Source organism: Seriola lalandi, unplaced genomic scaffold (genome assembly GCF_002814215.2).
Source record: "Seriola lalandi dorsalis isolate HSWRI2012SDOR001 ecotype SW California unplaced genomic scaffold, Sedor1 jcf7180002054949, whole genome shotgun sequence".
Taxonomy (NCBI): domain Eukaryota; kingdom Metazoa; phylum Chordata; class Actinopteri; order Carangiformes; family Carangidae; genus Seriola; species Seriola lalandi.
In genome coordinates this window covers 2,154,316-2,169,827 of record NW_019525500.1, presented here as the reverse complement: position 1 = coordinate 2,169,827, position 15,512 = coordinate 2,154,316, and the positions used below count along the sequence as shown (strand labels likewise).

The 15,512-nt window shown below is 38.0% G+C and overlaps 3 protein-coding genes and 1 pseudogene across 5 annotated transcripts in view; 2 read left to right on the top strand and 2 right to left on the bottom strand.

Moving 5' to 3' along the window:
- Positions 1-933, top strand: part of pars2 (prolyl-tRNA synthetase 2, mitochondrial) — a 3,206-nt gene extending 2,273 nt beyond the window's left edge. The window contains exon 4 of the mRNA XM_023394527.2: positions 6-933. Coding sequence (XP_023250295.1) covers positions 6-565 — 560 coding nt within the window. The 3' untranslated portion in view covers positions 566-933. The remainder of the gene's footprint in view (positions 1-5) is intronic.
- Positions 934-1,926: 993 nt separating this feature from the next.
- ttc4 (tetratricopeptide repeat domain 4) lies at positions 1,927-7,251 on the top strand. The gene is made up of 10 exons (XM_023394589.2): positions 1,927-2,187; positions 2,354-2,471; positions 2,578-2,739; positions 2,896-2,973; positions 4,267-4,391; positions 4,544-4,630; positions 5,040-5,281; positions 5,924-6,008; positions 6,455-6,537; positions 6,970-7,251. Exons 1-10 carry the CDS (start codon positions 2,077-2,079, stop codon positions 7,067-7,069), a joined length of 1,191 nt encoding a protein of 396 aa, XP_023250357.1. The 5' UTR covers positions 1,927-2,076; the 3' UTR covers positions 7,070-7,251.
- A 1,260-nt stretch (positions 7,252-8,511) lies between these two features.
- On the bottom strand, positions 8,512-12,519 carry LOC147817502 (cornifelin-like). 2 transcript variants are annotated; one of them, XM_087170486.1, is made up of 4 exons: positions 10,668-12,519; positions 9,354-9,460; positions 9,059-9,246; positions 8,512-8,950 (listed from the first exon to the last, which is right to left on the bottom strand). In XM_087170486.1, the coding sequence occupies exons 2-4, from the start codon at positions 9,421-9,423 to the stop codon at positions 8,759-8,761; spliced, it is 450 nt and encodes a 149-aa protein (XP_087026612.1). In that variant the 5' UTR covers positions 9,424-9,460; positions 10,668-12,519; the 3' UTR covers positions 8,512-8,758. The 2 variants fall into 2 exon arrangements, with proteins under 2 accessions (XP_087026612.1, XP_087026611.1); XM_087170485.1 differs by lacking the exon at positions 10,668-12,519 and adding an exon at positions 10,314-10,589.
- A 490-nt stretch (positions 12,520-13,009) lies between these two features.
- Positions 13,010-14,992, bottom strand: LOC111645384 (cornifelin-like; annotated as a pseudogene). The gene is made up of 4 exons (XR_015436316.1): positions 14,880-14,992; positions 14,187-14,291; positions 13,879-14,066; positions 13,010-13,474 (listed from the first exon to the last, which is right to left on the bottom strand). The product of XR_015436316.1 is annotated as a cornifelin-like (transcript).
- Positions 14,993-15,512: the final 520 nt, after the last annotated feature.

Genomic DNA, 15,512 nt, shown 5'->3' with positions numbered 1-15,512 from the left:
AACTGACTGCCCACAGTGTAAGACAGGCACGCTGGTAGAGTCGAGGGGCATAGAGGTCGGCCACACCTTTTACCTGGGGAAAAAGTACTCTCAAGTTTTCAATGCCACCTTCAGCAATGTTCAGAACAAGCCTAGTGTTGCTGAAATGGGCTGCTATGGTCTTGGAGTAACCCGTATTCTTGCTGCAGCCATTGAGGTGATGTCAACAGAGAAGGGGATCCGCTGGCCAGGGCTTCTCGCCCCCTACCAGGTTTGTGTTTTACCGCCAAAGAAGGGCAGTAAAATGGATGAGGTGGCAGTCTTAGCTGACAACCTGGTTCACACTTTGGGAGAGACTCTGCCTGGTTTGAGAGGTGAAGTGGTTCTTGATGACCGTACACAGATGACCATTGGAAAGAGACTGAAGGACGCCAGCAGACTGGGCTACCCATATGTTATTGTAGTAGGGCAGGGCGCTTTAGAGGAAACACCCAGGTTTGAGGTGATCTGTCAGCAGACAGGTGAAACGATGTTTCTCGGTCAAGATGGACTGTTGGATCTACTCGGAAGAGTGGAAACTGTATGAATTGCATCACAACTCTGAATGTGGAAATAAGTGCTTGTCTGTAAGCAAGCAAAATATGTGTGATTCTATGAGTGAGGTGGTGGGAGGATAAAAGTCTTGTATGTTATTTTAAAGTTTTGTCTTGTGTCAGCAAGGGGACTGGGAGGCCTTTTTCCTGGTTCTGTATTTTGGTTTACAAAGTTTTAAAACCAGAATTTACAAATGTTTTGACATTGCTGATTGGAATTAACTTACTGTCACAACAAAAGCTTTGTAATGGACCTTAGGATATGGAATTATGCTCTGTTTCTGTGATGTAAGAATGTCACAGTTTTACGGTTTTGTGGCCTTTCATGTTTCACATACCAATAAAAACATAAACCACCAGATATGAACCGAAATGATGACCATTTGATATTGTGTTTTAATATGCATTTGCATCTGAACATAGAAATGCTGCCATAATACAACTCAATGCTGGTATTTGGTAAATGCTGTAAATACAATCATATCATGGAAGTCAAGGAAAAGCAAAAACTAAAATTACCACACTATTAGTAGATATACTCAGGTTACCCTTATACCTTGGTTAACAGATTCTTGTTGCTTGCCTCATTTTGTATTTTATTGTTTAAAATAATAAATTGGCAGGCTCTGTATTAATTTCTTTCATCCTCTATCTGCTTCACTCTCTTTCCTATACAGTCTTCTCTACTCTTCCTAATGGGTTTAAAGCAAAAAAAAATATATATATATATATTCTGACTGAATTTTTTTCTTACAGATTTCCCATCTACTATTTGTAAAACAAGTTACAGAGGCAGCCCAAGTTAGCCTTCATTGCTGGACTGACAACATCCAAATGTGATGTCACAATATACTACCGGCCTCATAGACTGTATTTATATACAACCGGATCCACAGTTCACTGTTAGAGATGGTGACAGCTCCAGCCGGGGACAAAAGTTCTGACATATGAAAATGCGACATTGTAAGAAAAAGTCCCGTATTCAGACTCTAACGTATATACAATCATTAAAATTTAAAGAGCTCAGCTCATCATGTTCGTCACGTTTTAAATTTTTATCCTTATTCAAATGTTGCCGGTCAGTTAATTTCAACTGCGTTATATTCTGTTGAGCAGTTGAATCTGTAACAAGTCATCATATTTCTTGAATTAATTACACGTTTTGTACGGAAAAATCCTACATGCGAACCAGTCTAGTATCTATAGTTATTACGCTTGCCTTTAAATTGTACTTAACCATACTATGGTAAACGTATTCAGTTATTTTTCCTCCCTCTCGGTTTAAACACAATATTTTATAGTCATTCTCTCTGGTCCTGAAGGAAGTGGAACCAATGTAAAAGTACTCTGTTTCTGCTCGGGTCGCTATCTGTGTAGCACCGGTTGTGCCCATGCGTAAACAAGGAGCTGGATAACTTGTATAATAAGAAACGTTGTTACATGTAATGTGTCGTACTTTATTTAAGATTTGTAAACAACAACAAAAAAGGGCAAACAACAGAAAATGGCGTCTTCAGCGTTGCAAAGTGACAGCGATGACGGCATGGACGAATTCATGGACAAATTCAAGACCCAGAGATATAAACATGGCTTCAGTGAAGACAGCTGGGAAGAGGTAACGTTGATAAGTAGAAACTATCGGCTGTCAATGTTAGCCAGAAAGTTATTTCTATGTTAAATGAAATGTTACAACCTCCATGTCGTTGTTGTCATTAGCCAGCGAGCTAAGAGGCAACGTTTCTGTTCATCCACAGTGACTTCTCTGTTTCTGTCTCACCCAGGAGTTTAATAAAATACCCATGTTCATGAAAACAGCACCTGAGGAGATTGACCCACAAAAATACCCCGAGCTAGCTTGTCTCCAGGCCATTATCCACGATGAAGACAGGCCCCCGGAGGGTAAGCAGACCACAGCTTTAAGCTCCTTCCGCTTATGAAACGCCTGTTGTGTGTCGTCTCTCTAAATTTTAGAAACTGTTAATGATTGAGTTTATTCCTCCTCCAGAGCAGGCACAGAGCCTGAAAAATGAGGGGAATGCGTTTTTCAAAGAGAAGAACTACCAAAAGGCCATACAGTCCTACACAGCAGGTCTGAAGAAGAAATGTGGAGACCAGGAGCTCAGCACTGTTCTTCTCACCAACCGGGCTGCAGCACACTTTTATCTGGGTTGGGATTTCTTATTTACATGCCATACAGATTTGTAGGACATACATGCCTTGCTAGCACCAGGGATGTGGATTGTTATACATATTGCTCACAAAAATTGACATTTATTTTCCATGTAAAAAACAAAGCCTATGTGTCTTGCTTAATTTGACACAGGTAACATGCGCTCTGCACTGAATGATGCTGCTGCAGCAAGGAAGATCAAACCTGATCACCTCAAAGCCATGATCAGAGGTGTGTATCATACATACAGTACATACAGGTTTTTCATCTGTAATAGTCTCCACCATGTACATAACAATGGCAATATGTTTCGTAATTAATATTTATCATAAGAAGAAAATAGAACAATACGAAGTATACGCAGTTAAACAATTCATAGAATCATAATAACTTAAGTAAATTAATAAAATCATTTTCTTATGTTCCAATACCTTGCATTAAAAGTAATATATATGTGAAAAAACTACAGTGAAGGTGGTGGTGTTTGCTCACCGAACTTCTGATGTGTAGTGCTCATTTAAACACAGGATCCAGAAGCTGTTCCAACAATTTTATTTGTCACAATTCAAGATGCTTAGGTTGATGGTTAATGGATGGATGGATGGATAATCTTTCCTGTACATGAGATATTAAAATACATAAATACAAATTAAGTACAATTAAATATCAACTTCAAATGTCAGCACTAACAATAATAAACTAAAGTAAATCAAGCTGACCTTACTTCCACTTACTTCATGTATGCATCCACGATCTCTTTATTCACTTTCAGAGTATTAAACATAGGAATCTAATGAAACATAATACAAAAGAACATTCAAAAGCCATGTAACAATAAAAAGGCAAACCAAATAATTGCTATAATTTTAACCAAATAAAATAACATAAGGTTTGAAGAGTCCATTCTTCAATGCGAAGTGGTTTTTGTTCTCAGTGGTTTAGAGGTTAAGGGCTTTTCAGACACAAGGGTGGGGTTATATAATATTCCTGATACATGGTTAATAGGATGACAGGTGATTTCAGGTGAGGCAGGGTATTAGACTTGTTATTGAACAATATGGTTTACCATTATTAAATAATTAACTGAATAGTGTATGTTCTGGCAATACAATAATCTATACTGTTGGATGATACAAGTTTGTTTACAGAGTTTTTGCAGTTTCATTTATATCCTTGCAGTTTTCTTTTTAGTGTCTTTGGGTGAATTAGATCGTTGTGGCATCACTGAGAAGTTTTATTTTGTTTTATGTCAATATTGAATTTTTCTATGTTAAAATTGCTGGTTTCTGAGCACTGAGCTTTTCTCCATGTCAGCTTAAAAGTTGAGATTTATAATTCATTCTTTCTTAGTGCAATATGTATCAGTGGAGTTTTATACAGTTATATAGTGTAAAGTTATACCACGACAGAGGAATTTAACCATATTAGTCACTCCTCTCACACTGCATAGCAGTCATACAATAATGTAAGAATATAGCCATGTTTAAATATGTGAATGTAAATACATTGCATGTGTTTATGCAGGAGCCCAGTGTTGTATAGAGCTGCGTAACTTCTCAGAGGCCATCCAGTGGTGTGACGATGGCCTTAAAGCACATCCCACCGACAAGAAACTGCAGGAGCTCAGAGCTGCTGCAGATAAACACAAGGTACAGTCACTACTGAGTTCACCTGACTTTGAGCTGAAGGCCTTAAAGGGAGGGTGTATTGCATTGTGGGCAATGTGTATTATTTTCTGTATTATTTTAACACTAATTTCAGACATGCACAAACTAAGCCCCGTTAATGTTTTGTTCCTTAGAGAGCTGCAGAGAGAGATGCCAGGAAAGCCAAGGCCAAAGAAAAAAAGTTGCACGGTGAGAAAGAAGCTATTCTGGCTGCTATAAAGGTAGGCATCCTATTTCAAACTGAGAGGGAAATACAACTCTAATCTTGATCTTTGTCAACCCTTTTGCTCCTACTTCTACTAACTGCAAGAATGTGAATTATTTACAAAAATAACAGAGGCACCTATTCAGCCAAGTCTTTACAGCCTATTTCCCCACTAAGTAGAATGGCTCAGAACCAAACTTTGATGATTACATGTTGATTGCCATAATAACACACAAGGAGTGATCACAAGCAAACATTATAATTCATTCAGGACATTTGTATTTGAAAATAATGATACCTGAAACACTCAGTCAAATCTGACACTAATTCTGTCTCTGTGTAATCACGATGTAAGACCCGACTGCAGAGCCTGGGCCTGTTTTTCTGCAGTGATTATCAGACACATTTTTTTGTGCTTTACACAGGAACGAGGTATCAAGCTTCTTCAGCCTGCAAAGCCTCGTCAGTGTGGATCAGACAATGAGGATGAGGATGAAGGCTCCTCTGCAGCGATTTCACAGCTGAGCCTGGATGGCCTCAGCTCCCAGGAGGCCACAGGGGCTCGAGTCTTCTTGGACGAGCAGGGCTCTCTGCACTGGCCTGTTCTCTTCCTGTATCCTGAACACCAACAGAGTGATTTCATCTCGGCTTTCTGTGAGAGCAACTGGTAAGCTCCGCTTGTTCTGTTTTTCTAGTCTAGACTGTGTTTTGGTAGGGAGTGTTTCTCTGCTTTTTACATAAACAAGATCTACCTGAGTGTTCTGTATCCATAATACATGGATTGGATTGGCAGGAATTGTTAGTGGTGATAACACATACCTTTTTTACATCAAAATTAGCGGGTATAAGCTAATACGTTTTTTTTATTTTGAAAACATGGGTAAACCTGTTATAAAAACCCGTTTTACTCCTTCTACACTGCCAGCTGAGTTTGTCTTTCTGTTCAGAGAGGACACACACAACTTCAGGGAGCAACGTCATCACATGCACTTACAGAACAGACACACACACAGACACACACACACACACCCACACACACACACACACACACACACACACACACACACAGATGCACAGGAGGAAGACTGAACTGGTAAAATGTGTGGCCACAGGGATCTCTGAAAAAGTTACATAGCCTTTCCTTAATGCTTAGAAATCCTTAGTTTAGTGTCCTTAATACAGGAATAAAATAAAACTGAATTTTCTATAAAATACTTGTTTAAATACAACATTAATAAGTGAGGAGTTTATTTTTATTAAATCACAGAAAATGAGTCATTTATCTTTCCATTTGTCTTGACTTGTCTAGTTTCGTGGACCACCTGGCAGTCATGTTTGGAGAAGAACTCCCACCTTGGGACTCAGACCGAAAATACCACCCACAAAATCTGCAGGTTTGTATGTTTAGCATCATTGAGTAGTTCTGTCACTCACAGAATATAATTTTTTTAAATTTATTTTTTCCTTGTGGCTTGTTACCATGAAAAATGTCAGGAATAATTCATTGTTGTTTTCTTGTGCATTCATAAACTTATTTTTTCTTACAAACCATAGCAGGACTACATTATTTCTAGATTCTGATGAACTGAATACATTAATCAGTAAATTCAGTTACAGTTATCTTTTATATTATGTAGATAAACAATTCAACTACTGGTTTCTGATAATTACAAGTAATAAATAGTCAAGAGTGCAACTGTCAAACAAGGATTATATTACATTACCAAAAACAGTGAAGTTATGTCAATAAATAATATTTGAGCGATTTTTGAGCGTTTTTAAAAATATCTTATTTATTTATTTCCTAATTAACCACATTTGTCCTTTCCTCACTTGCTAGCTCTACTTTGAGGATGAAGAGAAGGAGACCCTCTACCAAGTAAACCCACAAACGCCACTTTTAAAAGTGCTGCAGCATAAAAGGTAAACCCATTGAGATAAAGAGGTGTTTCCATTAAGTGTGTTTTCATTTTCATTGATACCATGGCCACTATGAGTGCTTAATTTTAATTAGCTGGCAGCTGTCCAATACCCAGTTTTACCCTATTAAAGCAAAGCAACCTAAAGGCCTGAATTTATTACTATTTGTTTAGCACTTACGCAACTTTGGGTCGTTTTCTACTGCCTCTGTGTTCATAATGCCTTAATATCTTGATTATTGTAGTTATTATTAAAACCCAAATTGGTCTTTTAGTGATGCCTGAGTTTAAAAAGGTGGCCATGTTGTTATTTAGGCTAAGTAGTCAGTCTGTTCCCTGTATTATCTGTAATTGTGCCTTTGTGTTACAGTTTCGGTACATTAGCTTACATCACACTCTTAATGTTGATTTGCTGTCTGTTTTGTTCTGATTACAGGTGTTTTGTTAAGGCAGGCAGCCCCAGCTTCATTGTTCTGGTAAATGGCTCAGCTTTCAGGAAGCAGTTTTTAGCAGGAAAAACAATACAAGGATTGTAAAAATAAATGACGGCCTTCAAATCTTGGATTTTTAATACATAATACACGATTCTCATTTCTACCCCTAAAGACTGACTTTGTCTTTGAAAAAGACGCCAGGGCAAATATTTATCCTGTGCCAAAGAGCTTGGCACACAGTGTGACAACAAAATGAATACAAAATAAATGGGTTCTTCATGTGGGTTCTTTGTGTCTGTTCAGAGATAAAACATAAAACATCAAAAAAGACAATTTTTTTTTTTACATTTAAAATACTAGTGAATCTCTTCCTAAACAGTGCAGTTTGTCCCTTTGTCTGGTGCTACATATCTCAGAGTTGGTCAACAAGAAAAGCAACTTAATCTTAAATTCATCTTTGTCATAATTTGAATTTAATATTTAAATGAATTTCCTCAGACATGGTTGACAAAGGACTGAATGGAAAGCGAAAGTGAGAGGTGTGACTACTTTTTGCTTTTTGGCAAGGAAGTTTTGTGACTTCTACCAGGAACAATAATGATACTTAACATACCGTACCGATGACTAATGCGCGTCACTTCTTTCAGAGTTAATAGTCATCTTATGAGTTTGGACGCCGCAGTCAGTGTTCAGAAAGCAGCTTTTCTAGCTTGGTCAGGTCAGTGTGGTTTCCTGTACTGGTGATTTGCTACAGTTCATTACAATAAACCACCCAGCATGGCATAAGCTTCCTAAAGCTATGTCTGTGTCAAGATCTGTGTTGTCAGTGTAATTTCATAAACTAATCAATAAGATGCTCTTGCCAAGTCGTGTCTTTTTGTGACAAACCAAGTAGGTTTGTTTTACCCCAGAAAGAGGGTTCACCTGCCATCATCAGACTTGCCTGTAATACACAGGCATTTTACATAGTCGTAAAAAAGAAATTGGGCTCAACAAAAGAACGACACATGTTAGTGATTTCCTTTAGTTTCCTTATACTTTGACTTTTCTCTTAGGTATGACCAAAATGCAAGAGCGGTTTAGGTTTGTTGTACCAGTCACGTACAGTTTGTCTTTGCCATCAGTGGGAAAACATCTCACTTTGACCTGAAATCATAATGCTTTAACCTGAATGAATTTTGAGCTTATATATATAAAACCAAAATGAACTAAAATAAAATGTATATCTAACACAAGCTTGATGCAAAGTTAATATTATCTTCACCAAATCATCATCATCATCATGGCTTGACAATTTATTGAGAAATGATAACATCTCATAAAGGCACACCTCATGAAAAGATGTCACTCATCAGGTTGAAATGAGACAAGAGAGTTTGGTGTGTCTGACTTGAAACACTCGTACAAGTAAGCCTAACAAAAAAAGTAATATATTTAGGATAAGAACTCACAAATGAGGCCTGGATGATGCCATGCAATGATGCCATTGGATGTTTAAGAGAACTCGTATTGGTCTGATTGAATTGACACCAAATATTGCACTATTAATGTAAGATTTATTTTATTTATTTTAACTGGGATGAAATTACTATAATTACCTATAATGAATCATATTATAGAATCATTGATATGTTTAATTACTGTAATTAGTCTTATGTGTGTGATTACTGTTAAGAAACACAAAAGAATTCAGCATATTGTGTTGCTACAGGAAACATTTCAAAATGATTACATCACAGCTAGAAACAGCAGCAGAACCCGAGCTAAATAAAAATTCTGTCTTAAGACAAATCAGTACAGTATGACCCGTTGTTGCCCACTAACAACAGTAGGAGCTGCGTTTACAGGAGCCATTATCACTGGAGCAGGCTGCACATTGACAGTGATAGTGTTTTTCTTGCGAGCTTTTAGTTCACGATGCATCTGACACCAGACACACGACACACAGAAGCAGGAAGCTATGATGTCCTTGCAGATAGAACCCTGCGGAGACCAAAGTATAGAAATACATAAAGTTTGAAATCGAACATTGCTTCACTTTTACTCAACGCTTCACGTGGAATTCACTGTGCAGCTTTACATGCATCATACCTTGATATTGTATCTGTTTCTAAGGGACGCCCGTAGAGCCACAGATGCAGGGGGAACAAAAATAGGTATCCCACAGGCTGTCATCACAGCAGGGCTGCACACGTCACATAACGGGAGACAGCGATTCTCTCCAAATCTTTCCGAAACTGTGCAGGCAAGGCAAGGGCAGCACCAGAAACCATAGCAGCCTAAAAAACACACACAGAGGTTTAGCAACAGAGTGAGTCCAACTCTCTCAAATGATTTAGTATTGAATTTAATCCAGAAATGAACAGTTTGTGATATTGATCCTTACAAGTGCTAGTGTTCTCGAAGCAGTCACAGAGTCCACTGTTCCATTCTGTCTGCTGTATTGATATTGCCATTGTATGTTGAACTTCAGCCACAGACTGAATAATGAACCTACATAGAGGATAAAAAAAAACAACTCAGAAACTGGTAAATCGATAACATAACAGGATCCTTATCTTGTAACACCTTTGGAGCACCTTTTTTTGCAAAACTGGCTCATGAGATCCAGACCTTTCACCGCCTTGATTTAAATCCATGTAAAAGCATATATTTTTGTACTAGATTGCGGCTTTTTCCTTTTCTGTTTATGTGTAAAATGGTGAGATGATATTTATCAGGAAATGAGAGCACTACAACAGCCTCCTGTTTGACAGTTTCTTGTTAGCTGTTACCTTCACCCACAGCAATCATGTGTTGATTTAATACACTTTGTTTAGCCTCAACACTTTAAGACCTGCAGTATAACAGGCAAAGCGCAAACAACTCCTCCCTGTTATTCACTGAAGCTCTCAATAGGATGCACAGACTTACAACATATCAGATAATAAGTACTTGATTTTCTTACTTGATGCTTCTAGTTCACTACATTCATGTGACAGCTGGAATTGCAAATTACTCTATGGATTAAGACTTTCCAGATTAAACATATGAAGAGCTGAAAAACATTATGTTTGGTTAAAGATTAAACTACAGAACTGTAAAATACAAGTAAAACTGAAACCATTAGTCTATTAATCAATTTGTCAGTTGACAGAAAATGAACTGGAAATCATTTTGCAATCATCAATTTACATGAAAAAAATGGAAAAATGTTTAATGGTTACAGCTTCTCAAATGTGAGGATTTGTAGCATTTTTCATCACAAAACTCACCAAACAAACAAACAAACACATAACTGGCAGAGAAATAACATGAGTTACTATGTCTTTTTAAAACTATAGAATATAAAAAACATTAATGTTACTGTATTTTACAGGACTCAAAATAATAAACCAAAAGAATGTAGTGCACCAGATTTGCACTGCAGACAGGTAACCAGATTCCTTTAGATACATCTGTTTTCTGCATTCATTATACAGTGGATGGTTAGAATCCCTTCATCCCAATTATATCCTCATACAAGCATATTCCATTAACACTGGTAAGTCCCTTAGCTGCTAGGTTGCATAGTATGCAACCTAGCAGCTGTTTTCCTGGTGAGGTTAGTGTATATTGTCAACAGCTTCTGTAAAATCACTAAATGTTGTCTGTGGTCGGCATAGCTCTCTTTTCTCTCAGATTTCATTCACTGTTAGGATAAAGATGTAAGTAGTCTTACCTGAATTAACTGCACACGTTCTTGGAACCTCGGGATGCTGTGAAAGAATGAAAGGATATGCCTTGCATATGAGTGACCTGTTGGTATGTCAAGTACAAACAATGCTGCAAAACCTGAATCTATTTCCAGAGAGAAAATGAAATCAAAAGTACATTCTAAAAATACAAAGTCAATTGTCTTGTAAATCCTACTTCACAGAACTTTTTGTTGTAAATTTGTCTTTTGTGGTGGCTATTTGCCTTTCAAACAAATTTAATCCAGTATAAAAATCAAAAGGCCAAAGAATACAAAGGTCAAAAGAAGTCATTGTCCAAACAAAGCCATTTTATCTTCCTTTTGATTTATTCATCCAAACAAGCAAGTAAAGGGATCATGTTTCCAGCTGCCTCTCATGCTGTGGTAAAAAACCATAGGTGCACTCAGGTGTATGCTGGTCCTTAAAGTTCCTGTGCAGGAAGTTAGAAAATTTTTGATTGTGGGTCCATCCAAGTGATAGTATCAGAAAAGACACTGTAGCAGGCGTTCACAAAGCTATGCATGTTGTGTTTCCCTATTTAACTTCTGATGACAAGAACTTGACCAATAAAGTCAACAGGTTGCGACAAGAACATCCTTTAAGCTTGGAGGTTTTCATCGGTGTGACTTAGTTTCTGACATTTGATGACAGTTAAGACCTTGTGAACACAAAACTCTTCTCCTGCCAGTTTACAGGAGCAACATGGTCTCACCATGGATATCTGGGTCTCTTGTTATCATTGATGGAAGAGTGTTGTGCAGTAACGTGTTACCCTTTAATATTCACATGGTGTAATAAAGATAAAATAAAAAATTATGTTAAAAACATCTAATCACATAAAAGTCAGGGTGCTCTATTTTACCAGTCCAAAACGCATATAAAGCTCATAGCGCAAGTGTATTTAGGGTGTGTCCACATCCAATTTTGCTGTCAACGGCGGAAAGACGGTTTCTGTGCCAGGCGCGTAGTTCAACGGGGTTGTGCTCAGTCTCTTAATTATACCTGGGAGTGTTTTGCGCTTGATATCCAATAAATCAATCAGAGTGCCATCACTCATTCCCTTTAAAAGCCAAGCGCGGATTGCTCTTAAAATGGCTCAGTGTTTTCACACGGAATTAATATCTATTTGTGGTGAGATGATTATATATAGTGACTGTCCAGTGCGCACCACTTGTGGCACAGGCAAGCAGCAGCTCTGTGCGCCCTGCGAGGGAAGGGCTGAGCGAATCATTGCGCTGCGCACACAACTCTACTACCGCAATAACAACACAAATCACAACGTTAGACATCTTATATGCTATATCATGAGAAGTGTCAATAAATGTTCGGTTCATCATGAAACTGTTGGGACAAAGTTAGTCCGGGTGATGAATGGGAAACACTGGCGGATTTACCAGGTAGTAAGAAAGAAAGCTCCTTTGCAGAGCCTCATTTATGTCCAAGAGACATCCATGACGCATGGCAGTGTTATGCCACAATATGCCACAAAGTACGACCTTCTGAGGGCTGGACTCTAATGTATAAATGAGCCTATAATGTAAACTCGACTCAACTTCTCTAAACATCTGAAGCGCACTTAGCTAGTTTCAGACCGACGCAGTTGTCATTTTCCCGTCCAGTGCCCACATTATTTTTATAGCAAAGACACTTGTTGCGCTTTGCCCCGGGTGTAAGATGCGGCCCCGGGCCTTGATACAGGTTTAATAAAAATCCAAGCCCTGCTAGAGCATAATAACCTGTAACATGATGGAAAAAATAATCTGCAGCTGTTGTGATGATGAATTTATCCTTATGATGATTTTAGTGAAGTCATTATCTTTAGGTTTGGTATGATCAATAGTTGCAACCCTAAACCATTGTGCTACTTGATACTGTTGTATTTCAAATATGTTGTAAAAAGTCAAGTTACACATATCAACAAAGTAAAAATTCAAGTGAATATTGTGTTGCATTGTATTATGTTGCCTGTATTTCACATTAGAGCTGCAACCAGTGATTCACTTCATTGTTTACAGATCTGCAGTTTATTTTTTCAATCAATGTATCAATCATCTGATTAAAAAACACAGGAAAACTCTGATCTGTAATAGCCACATAAGCACTAGACACCAAGTAATCCCTCTCAGGGGAGAAGCATGAGTGCCGCAGAGGTACCATCACAAAGCACACAAAAAAGAGAGACAGAATGTCATCCTTCAGAAAGCCACCGGATACACTCAGTCACACAATGTTATGATGTAATTTCTTCAACATACATGTAAACAGTGTTTACACTGTTCTCTCATGCTCTCTTTCACATTCAAAGGAACAATTGTTTCTTCTGAACTCAGTTTACAACAGTGGCTCATCTTTATTAAGGCAGATGAGTCATTTCTGTTTTTAATGCAAGAAGAACTGATCATGTCTACTGACACTCAGCATGAGGACACCATGCAAAACAATCACATCATTCATACAAACTATGCCTCTGACTTTTGTATTCTCCCTCTCAGCCCCACACCTAGTCAAATAATGATCAGCTTTTACAGTGAATCACCACAACATAGTCACACCACAGATAATTGATCTGAGCTAAATACAATTTCCTTCACAAGACAGAACAGGCCGCTGAGAAGCCGCAAAGCTCAGTATGAAGCCACGGCAACTGGGTTCACAGGAGCCATCATCACTGGGGCTGCATGTTGATGACGACAGGGGAGTTTTTCTTGCGATCTTTTAACTCACGATGCATCTGGCACCAGGAGCACCACATACAGAAACAGGAAGTTGTGATGTCCTTACACAGAGTACCCTGCAGAAAAACAAAGCACAAGCAAATGATATCCCACAGTTATTATTTAAAGTCCAGTTATGTTTAGTAATAATCAGAAAGCTTCAATGTCTACAGAGAACAATTAAAGGGATAGGTCCACATTTTTTTTTTTGAAACAACCCTGACTTGGTTTGTCTATATTCGCCTTATATTAATTATATTTTTCATAGAACAATGACCATAAATTTTGTCCCCCATTACTTCCACTGAAACTGCTTTATGGAGGGATGCTCTCCACTGCCGGTATGGACAGGGGAGAACAATTACAGAGGCACGTATGGGTATATCTGGATCAGTTTTTGATAAAACTGGAAAAATGGGAATCTATCCTTTTAATTTTTCTTCTATTCTATCTATCAATGGGAATTCTATTATTCCAATACCTCGATACCATATCTGTGCCGAATGCCAACCCTCAGAGACAAGGCGGCAGGGGGCGCACAGCAAGGTAACCCAAAGGCTGATGTTATGGCAGGGCTGCATATGTCACATAATGGGAGACAACGGTTCTCTCCAAACCTTCCTGAAACTGTGCAGGCAAGGCAAGGGCAGCACCAGAAACCATAGCAACCTGAAAAACAAGAGTTGTTATATAGTGGCTTACAAACTGAGTTTCTTTATATAACTGGAAAAGAATTCGAAAATGTAATATGAAATATAATTTAAAATTAGTTGTGGAGTTCATTCTTACAAGAGTTTATGTCGTCACAGCAGTCAAAGAGGCCGGTCTTCCAGTTTGTCAAGGGATATGATGCCATTGCTTAGTGAACTTTACCACAGAGAGAAAACAATGAACCTGTTAACACACACAAATCCTGTTTCTTTAGCACTTCACAGAAAACTTACAACACATTCATCCCTAATAGTCAATGATCTGATTAGATTTTGCAGCACCTCATTGCATAATTTGCATGTTAATGAGAATTCACACGTTGTTGATTTCATAGAACATCAAATTCAGTCATGTCCTAAAGATAATTACTAATACAAGTTTGTCTCTTAATGAAAAGTTAACTTCCTGCTTTAACAATATAGTGACTTTATTAGGGTACAGAGCCTTCAGCCAACTACTACACCCATTTATATCCCATTCATGGTTCTCTAGCACAAATCACCACAACAGCTGCAAATGTCTATATGACTTTTTGTGCCTTTGGGTTTGTATTTGTCTTGGTGAACTTCCGTTAGTAAATTTGCATAGATAAGCATTAGAATCACAACAGTTTTGTCTACCTAATGTTAGTTTTGGTAGATTGTAAATGGACCTTCTAGTCTTATTGACCACTCAAAGTACTTTACACTACAGGTCACATTTACCCATTGACTCATACAGCACTTTTTAACGCATAAAGCGCACAAAAATCACACAAAAATACACACTCACATGATACATCATGTGCAATTTGGGGTTCAGTATCGACATGTGGGCTGGAGGAGCCGCAGATTAAAATCAATCTTCTTTTGTATTTCTGGCCTCTATTTTCGTGCAGGGTTAGTCTGTTAATGTATATAACAAATTTGCTGGATCTTATCATTAACTTCTACAGCAGTAAGATAAAGCTGTCATTTCACTTTTAAAACTTAAAAGTTAAAAACTGAAACTCTTACCTGATCAAGCTGGGGAACTTGTTATGACCTAGCAAAGCTGTAAAAGAACATGCTTTGTTTGAGGTGTGGCATCTTATGCATGTTGATAAAGTAACTACAAGCATGCTGCGGAACCTGATCGTATGTGCAAAGACAGGGGAGAACAACAGGCTGCACATTAACAATAGGGTGGTCAGTGCTTAATGCAGGTGTGGCAAATCAGTCGGACACTATGCCAAAAAAGGTTGCATGCAAGATCCACACAAACACTAAATTCCCTTAAGATACATATACATACACATGATTTATTTTTTATATATCTTTATTTTCTGAGCTTGCATCTGGCTACCTTGTTCTCAATAGGACTTCTGCGATTCCCCTTTCCCCACAATCCTTTTAAAATCTTGATTATAGGATATTCCATTGTGGG

Bases quoted from the DNA above. Each gene is read 5' to 3' on its own strand.
- LOC147817502 (XM_087170485.1), bottom strand. From the start codon at position 10,417: ATGCAGAAAACAGATGTATCTAAAGGAATCTGGTTACCTGTCTGCAGT. The intron at 9,247-9,353 runs GTAAGGATCAAT...TGTGTTTTTTAG, and splicing joins CTTCGAGAACACTAGCACTT to GCTGCTATGGTTTCTGGTGC. The intron at 8,951-9,058 runs GTATGATGCATG...TGGTCTCCGCAG, and splicing joins GAAACAGATACAATATCAAG to GGTTCTATCTGCAAGGACAT.
- ttc4 (XM_023394589.2), top strand. From the start codon at position 2,077: ATGGCGTCTTCAGCGTTGCAAAGTGACAGCGATGACGGCATGGACGAA. The intron at 2,974-4,266 runs GTGTGTATCATA...GTGTTTATGCAG, and splicing joins CCTCAAAGCCATGATCAGAG to GAGCCCAGTGTTGTATAGAG. The intron at 5,282-5,923 runs GTAAGCTCCGCT...TGACTTGTCTAG, and splicing joins GCTTTCTGTGAGAGCAACTG to TTTCGTGGACCACCTGGCAG.